The sequence below is a fragment of the Solanum stenotomum genome, unplaced genomic scaffold (genome assembly GCF_019186545.1).
Source record: "Solanum stenotomum isolate F172 unplaced genomic scaffold, ASM1918654v1 scaffold28496, whole genome shotgun sequence".
In the NCBI taxonomy this organism is placed as follows: Eukaryota; Viridiplantae; Streptophyta; class Magnoliopsida; order Solanales; family Solanaceae; genus Solanum; species Solanum stenotomum.
The window spans coordinates 202,629-210,871 of record NW_026030018.1 but is presented as its reverse complement, the minus strand read 5'-3'; the positions used below and the strand labels follow the sequence as shown (position 1 = coordinate 210,871).

Here is an 8,243-nt window from a genome sequence, read left to right as displayed (position 1 = left end):
GAATCAGATTCTACTGCTTCTCTGTTCTTCTTGAATATACCTTGTTCTTCATCCACAATGTTACTGCTAAATCCAACACCCCCCTTCAAGTTGGAGGGGACTGAAGAGAGACCCAACTTGCAAAGACAACGAGAGTGGGAAGGACCAGACAAGGGTTTAGTAAAGATGTCGGCAAGCTGAGAAGAGGAAGGGACAAAGTTTAAGGAAATTAAGCCGGCGGAGAACTGTTGACGGACGAAGTGACAGTCAAGTTCGACGTGCTTCGTCCGTTCGTGGAAAACAGGGTTGCGGGCGATGTGAAGGGCAGCTTGACTGTCGGAATGGATGGGGATGGGTAGGGTAGGTGAGACGGAAAGATCTGTGAGAAGGCGGTGAAGCCAAGTTAATTCGGCGACAAGTCGCCGCATTGACCGGTATTCCGCTTCGGCGGAGGACAAAGACACAGAGATCTGCTTTTTAGACTTCCAGGAAATGGGAGAGCCACCGATGCTTATAAAGAAACCACTGATAAACCGACGAGTGTCAACACACGATGCCCAATCGGCATCGCAAAAAGCAAGGAGAGACAATGAAGGAGTTGAAGAAAAGAACAGACCTTGGGTAGGGGATCGACGGAGATAGCGAACAACACGAAGGGCAGCAGTGAAATGGGGAACACGAGGATGCTGCATAAATTGGGAAAGATGTTGAACAGCGAAGCAAAGGTCTGGACGAGTATGAGTCAAATAATTCAATTTACCCACAAGTCGGCGATAAGTAAAAGGGTCAGCAATGGGGTCGCCAGAATCAGAATGAAGCTTACAAGACGGATCCAATGGAGAAAAAGACGCTGGAAGGTGGTCACAATCATATTCAGAGAGCAAATCAAGAGTGAATTTCCGCTGACATAGGATGATACCTTGAGGTTCCCGAATGACCTCTAATCCAAGGAAATAATGTAAGTCGCCCAAATCCTTAATCTTAAATTCCTTATGCAAAAAATGTTTCAACTCTGCAAGCTCGGAAAGGTTGTTACCAGTGAGAATGATGTCGTCGACATATACGGCAACTATAGAAATAGAGTCTCCTACTCGTTTAAAAAACAAACTATAGTCATTGAGGGAAGAACTGAAACCCTTGAAGTTTAAAGCAGCTGTGAGACGAGAATACCATTCTCGAGAGGCTTGGCGTAATCCATACAGAGATTTGTTTAGCTTGAGGACATGATTAGGGCCAGGACTGTTCATACCAGGAGGGAACTTCATAAACACTTCCTCCTGTAAATTGCCATGCAAAAATGCGTTGTTAACGTCCAGTTGAGTCAAAGCCCAACCTTTCTTAACAGCAACAGCAAGTAGACACCGGATAGTAGTCATTTTGACTACAGGGGAGTAAGTTTCATTAAAATCCACTCCTTCACGCTGAGTATCCCCTCTAACCACCAAACGAGCCTTTAGTCTTTCCACAGTCCCATCTGAGTGATGCTTTACCTTGTAAACCCACTTACAAGCAAGAGCCCTTTTGCCGACAGGAAGTTCAACTACTGTCCAAGTTTGATTAGCCTCTAAGGCATCAAACTCGGATGTCATAGCTTGTTGCCAGCCAGGGTGTTGAGCTGCCTGAGAGAAGCTAACTGGTTCACTAATGTGAGAGATAGATTCAAGTACCTGTTGATTAATAATAGAAAGAGCAGAAACATGCAAGGTCGATGGAACAACAGGGTCAATAAAATGTGAAGAGAGATCAGTTAGGACAACAGAATTGCACAAGTAATCACTTAGATAACTAGGAACTTTACTGGTCCTAGTGGATCTCCTAGGGGCAGAAGAAATGATAGAGGGGGAAGGCGTGTCAGTTAAATCAGAAGCATCAGTAGAAATGATAGGTGCAGTAGGATGTAAAGGAGGAGTTGAATGAGGAGAAATAGGGGGAGAAGTAGGAAGAACAGTACCATCAAATGGGTCTGGAGAAAAGGAAGAATGGGGAAAAATATGTTGAGTGGAAGAACTAGAGGAAAAGGGAAAGATAGACTCATGAAAAGAAACATCTCTAGAGATAAGTATTTTTCTGGTAGAGAGTTCGAGGAGTTTATATCCTTTCTTGCCTTGAGGGTAGCCAATGAAAACACAAGAAGTGGCACGAGGAGCAAACTTGGGCCTATTATGTGATGGAGTAGATGCAAAACATAGACAACCAAAAGTTCTGAGAAAATCATAGGAAGGAGGCTTCCCAAAAATAACTTGATATGGTGTCATACCCTTAAGAACAGAGGAAGGGAATCTATTTATCAAAAATGTGGCAGTAAGAAGACATTCACCCCAATAGCATATAGGTAACTTAGACTGATGTAAAAGGGCCCTAGATGTTTCCAAAAGATGTCTATGTTTCCTCTCAACGATGCCATTTTGTTGAGGTGTCCCAGTGCAAGAGGTTTGGTGAATTATCCCCTGTGAAGCAAGAAACTCAGAGGATACAGTACCACTCCCCAATTCTAAAGCATTGTCTGATCTAATAATTTTAACCTTGCAATTGAACTGCCTATCAACTAGAGATAAAAAATGCTTGAGCATAAAGAAAGCATTACTCTTGGTGGAAAGAAGATAGGTCCAAGTACATCTACTAAAGTCATCCACAATAGTGAGAAAATACCTATAACCATCATGAGTAGATGACTTGTAAGGTCCCCAAGTGTCTATGTGAATTAGCTCAAACTTATGATTAGTTTTAAGAGAACTATTGGGAAAGGGTAATTTAGATTGTCTAGCTATAGGACAAATATCACAAGGACAATCAACATTAGGCAAAGAAGAAAGGAAACTTATAGATTTCATTGAAGAAAAGGGTAAATGCCCCAATCTATTGTGCCATAGTCTTACATTAGAACTGAATTTTGAAGAAACTACATTAGTAGAAGAAACTGCATTACATTCTGGAATTGAAAGACTAGAAAATAATCCTAAGCTATTCTTAGAACTACATTGAAGAGGAGAAACTGGTGATTGGAGGACATAGATGCCATTTCTAGCTTGACCAAGAACCTGAGGGGTCTTCACTAAAAGGTCCTGCATAAAACAGTGAGTAGAAGAAAAACTTAGCAGACAGTGATGTTGTTTGCAAAATCTATTGACAGAAATCAAATTTATTTTGAAAGAGGGAACAAACAAAACATCATGAATAATCAGCTTGGATGAAAGGGAAACAGACCCCCCATGAGTAACCTTGACCTTAAAAGAATTAGGAAGACTGATAGTTAAGGGAGAGGGAAGAGGATGAATGCTGGAGAAGAATTTAGTGTCATAGGACATGTGCTCAGAGGCACCAGAGTCAATGATCCAAGAATCAGTGCTCACATAAGTAGAATAATCAACAGGGATATGAAAAATATTACCAGCACAGTGAACCATATTAGCTGCCACTTGTGTGATCAACTTCTCTCGGTCTCCAAGATCAGCATGCTTAAGCATTTGAAGTAAGTAATTAAGCTGCTGAGGGGAGAATGGGTTCCCATCTACTTCAGCAAACACAGTGTGCTGAGCATTAGGAGATCCCAAGACTGCATTGCTTTTGATTCCCACCTTGAATTTTGGACTCTTGGTGAACTGAAAATCAGCAGGAAATCCAATTATCCTGTAACACTTGTCAATAGAATGTCCTGGCTTCTTGCAATGAGAGCAAACCAAACTGTTCTTCTTTCCCTTGTACTCATAAGCTTGAGATTTGTTACCAAGAATAGGCTGCTGGACTGCTGAATAGGAGGATAAGTCAGCAGGAGACTGAGGATTGTGGTAGATCTCTTTCTGTTTCTCATCTTGGATTAAGAGAGAGTAAGCCAGGTTCACACTAGGTAGTGGAGCAATCATGATGATATTGCTTCTTACAGATCCATAGCTATCATTCAAACCCATTAGAAATTGAATGAGCCTCTCATCTTGTAGAGATTTCTGCCTCTTATTCTTTCCTCCACAAGTGCAGTTACATGTACAAATCACAGAACAGTGGAGAGCATCAAGCTCATCCCATAATGGCTTGATTTTAGTGAAGTAGCCTGCTATATCACTAGTACCCTGTACTAAATCACTGATCTCTTTTTGCAGGTGATAGAGTTTGGCACCATTAGACTGTCCAAATCTATCCTCAAGATCAGCCCAAAGGCTTTCAGCACTCTGTGAATACAGGACACTAGCTGCTATTTCCTTAGAGAGAGAGTTCAACAACCAAGATGTCACCATGTCATTACAACGATTCCACAGCCTAAGGTTGACTGAACCAGCAGCAGGTGATTTGCAACTCCCATCTATGAAACCAAGCTTGTTCTTGGCTGAGAGTGCAATGAGGAGAGCCCTCTTCCATCCTGCAAAACCATGACCATCAAAAACAGTGTTGACGAGGATCATGCCAGGAGAGTCTGAGGGATGAAGAAACAATGGATCATTAGAATCCATAGTTGGAGATCCAGAAGCTACGACTGTAGCAGCAATGGGAGCTTCCTCAGTACTGGGCATTTTTGGATCAAGGGAGAAGAATAAAAAATAGAATGAAGAGGAATAGGATCAAGAATTAACCTATAGCTCTGATACCATGTCAAAATTGAAGAGAATATTGAGAAATTTTTCCTTGTTTTTCTTCACTGTAAAGCAACATATTTATACAACTACTGTGCAGGGAAAGAAAATAACAAACTATACAGCTGGCTAAACATCATTTGTCCAAAGAATAACTAATTCTATATTCTGTACAAAATATCCTATGCAGGTGTAGGGCTAGGATTTATGCCAACACTTTCTAATCCAAAGGATGAGATGGTGCCATCTGTCCTTCTAGAAGATATACATCTTCTTGTCTTCATTTCATTTGAATCAGATTCTACTGCTTCTCTGTTCTTCTTGAATATACCTTGTTCTTCATCCACAATGTTACTGCTAAATCCAACAGTTGAAGAAGATAACTTTATGGAAGAGACAATAGATTTTAAAAATTTTCCAACCAATTTTGTCGATTGTTATATTAAAGAGAGTAATGTAATGGATATTGCAGATCCTACTATCTTAGAAGAGCATGGAATTGAGATTCAACAACAATTGGAGGACTACTTGGATCTTGTTAAGAAATGCACAACTTTGAAAGGAGATGATAGACCATACATTATTCATGTCGCAAGGGAATTATGTCGAATGGAAAAGTGTTTCCGTGTCCTGGCTCTTACTCAAAACTAAATGTTTATTTTTAATTCTTTAAATTATTCATATTAGGTTCCAATTTAAAGGAAATTCAGTTTGTTTGAACCCTCATATTTATGTTAATAAACAAAAATAAGATCTGCAGACAATGAAATTGCCATTTTGATGCTATATTCCATGGCATAAAAGTTTTCACACTTTGATCTACTCTTTTTACGTTTTTATTACACGGTTAGAATTGAATTTAATTAATCAAATAAAAAAATGAGGGGATAAAATGTCACTTTTTTCCTAACATCCCACTGACTAACACCAAATATGAAGTCAATTGTTCTATACTTTATAATTTTCAAACCATTGAAAATTTAACTCGTTTTTTAATAATGAACAAAAAAAATTTAAAAAAATAAAACAGCTGCAAGGCGCTGATTTCCATGGGCCTTGCAAGGCGCATGACGGCAGAGCCTTACAGGGCTCATGACAGCTGCGCCTTGCAAGGTGCATGGAAATCCGTGCATTGCGCCGGCTACCCTATTTTAGAAGTTGTTTGATTCTCCGTCAGAAAGTTTCTCTTTTGGTTTTATAATTAATTTTGTTGCCCTTTCGAAATTTTCGAAAAACTTTCTTACCTTTTTGGCTCCGGACTCGTAAAATTAGTATACATGTTAGTAAATGTATGTCTAATCAAGTAGTTTGTCTTCAAATATTATGCCAAAAAAGGTTAATGGTCGCTAACTTACGATGTAAGACGTGAGAGTGACCACACTTATAAGGCGGGCCGAACCCCATGCCTTGTAAGTTGTAAGGCACTATATGGCAGACGTTTTTCCAACTGCATGCATTCCATCCTTGTGACCCACACTGATATGCCTCCCCATTGTTAATTTTCAATGAAAGTGCTTGGAAACTCAATTTGTTGTCATTTTGTATGGAATTGAATGCACAAATTAAGACCAGCAGGAAGCAGCTTCCCACTTGTGAGTAGTGATATGCCTTATTGGATTTAATCCCAATTCATCCAGACTAGTCACTTCCAAAATTAGAGAATATGCCTTTTTTCAGAGGACTACTCACAAGGAAAAAGCTTTTTTCCTCCGCCTCTGCAGAAAGACGGAAGAAAGAGCATGATTGTTATTTACAGAATGGAAGTTGCGTGCTTGAGGAGCTTCTTGCTTTATGCGACGGAAATTGCAGAATTCCCATCCATTACTACACTGCCATAGAGATCGACAATGCAATTAGACACTCTAACAGCAAAATGGACGTTGCTGGTATGTCTATGGTTACGGGATTGCTAGACAACCGCACCGTTTTAGTTAGGTTCAACAAACGTTCATCCAGCAATATCCACCGAGATATAGCGATTACTGCTCAGATGAGTCATCTCAAGAATGTGTTGAGACTTGTTGGTTGCTGTCTAGAATTTGAACAACCAGTTATGGTGTATGAATATGTTGAAGGTATATCTCTTTTCGATCTACTTTTCAAAAAGGGTAATCCTTATGATCAAACTAGAAAATCGCTATTATCTTGGGGAAATAGATTACGAGTTGCACGTGATGTCGCTTCTGCAATCGTTTTCCTCCATACTGAATTTACTACGCCCATCATCCACAAATTTATAAATCCATCTATTGTGATAATAGATGAGAAGAGCAGCGTTGCCAAAATAGTGGACTTCTCAAACTCCATATCATTACCTCCAGGGGAATTGAAGGTAGTAGCTGATCATGTGAGTGGAAGAATTGGGTATCTAGATCCAGAATATCTCCAGCAGTGTATTATTACTCAAAAGACTGATGTCTACAGCTTTGGGATTCTTCTCTTTCAGCTATTAACCGGAAAGGACATGAACAGTATTTCTAGAAGAGCGGATTTTACAAATTCAAAAGAGAGAATAGATTTTGAAGAGGACGCTAAATCCAATACAGAAGAGGGTAGTGCTATGAATAGACTGGATTCTATAATTCTGGAAGAGACAATAGATTTTAAAAATCTTCCAATCAACTTTGTCGATCGCTATATTAAAGAGGATAATGTAATGGATATAGCGGATCCTATCATTTTAGAAGAGCATGGAATTGAGATTCAACAACAGTTGGAAGACTACTTGGATCTTGTTAAGAAATGCACAGCTGATAAGGGAGATGATAGACCATACATGATTCATGTGGCAAGGGAATTAATCCGAATTGAAAAGTGTTTCCGTGCCCTCTCCCTTGGTTAAAATTAAATGTTTATTTTAATTCCTTGAGGTATTTATATTAGGTTCCAATTTCAATGAAATTCAATTTGTTTGTACCCACATATATATGTTGACCAAAAAATAATATCTGCAGACAATGAAATTGCCTATCTGATCTTTATTTTGCTCTACTTAGATTGATTTCTCTTTAATACAGAAAGAAATGGGAGTATGCTAGTTTTGTATTTGTCATTTAATAAATTTTAGTAATTAAATTTAGGCAATGCCACTTCTTGTAATTTATCCTTCGTCTTAACCGTTTTCCATGCAAACCAACATGAGTCATTTTAGTGCTTAATTAAGAAGTCAGGTAACCAATTGCTTTAATTAAACATAAAACATGATATATTAATTATATTCAGGATAAACGTGACTTGAATAAAAAAACATTCAGGATAAACATAAGATATGATCAACGCGAACCAAACGAACTTAACCTAGCTACTTCAACAAGCCCCGAGCTCTGTTTTCCATTATTTGCGGTACGAATGCAATCCAAAAATCCCCGTCATTCACTTCTTGTTCTTACATTTCTCATGTTATCTGATTTGGCACCATCAAAGTTTAGCACCAAAACAAGGCTAATTAACATTGAATACACTGTGATTTTTGTTAAGAATTCATCACCAACTTAATTATTTACTTTAAGATAAATCAAGAAAAATCTAGAATATTCCGGAGTTGTAGAGAATTGAAAGAAAATCTCTAGAATGAGTATTCTAGAGAGAACAGTCTAGAAATGTTCTAGAAATGTAGTTCTAGAAAAAAATAGCTATGAATATTCTAGAATAGAATAGTATGTATTTCTCCAGATTCTTCCATCACCTCCTATAAATAGAGGT

General features: G+C 38.7%; 1 protein-coding gene across 1 annotated transcript; it reads left to right on the top strand.

Moving 5' to 3' along the window:
- Nucleotides 1-5,772: 5,772 nt before the first annotated feature.
- On the top strand, nucleotides 5,773-7,547 carry LOC125851674 (serine/threonine-protein kinase ZRK1-like). Its single transcript, XM_049531444.1, has one exon. It carries the CDS (start codon nucleotides 6,205-6,207, stop codon nucleotides 7,381-7,383), a length of 1,179 nt encoding a protein of 392 aa, XP_049387401.1. The 5' UTR covers nucleotides 5,773-6,204; the 3' UTR covers nucleotides 7,384-7,547.
- The last annotated feature ends 696 nt before the right edge of the window (nucleotides 7,548-8,243 follow it).

What these genes read in the sequence shown, in the direction of transcription:
- LOC125851674 (XM_049531444.1), top strand. Translation starts at nt 6,205, where the DNA reads ATGCCTTTTTTCAGAGGACTACTCACAAGGAAAAAGCTTTTTTCCTCC.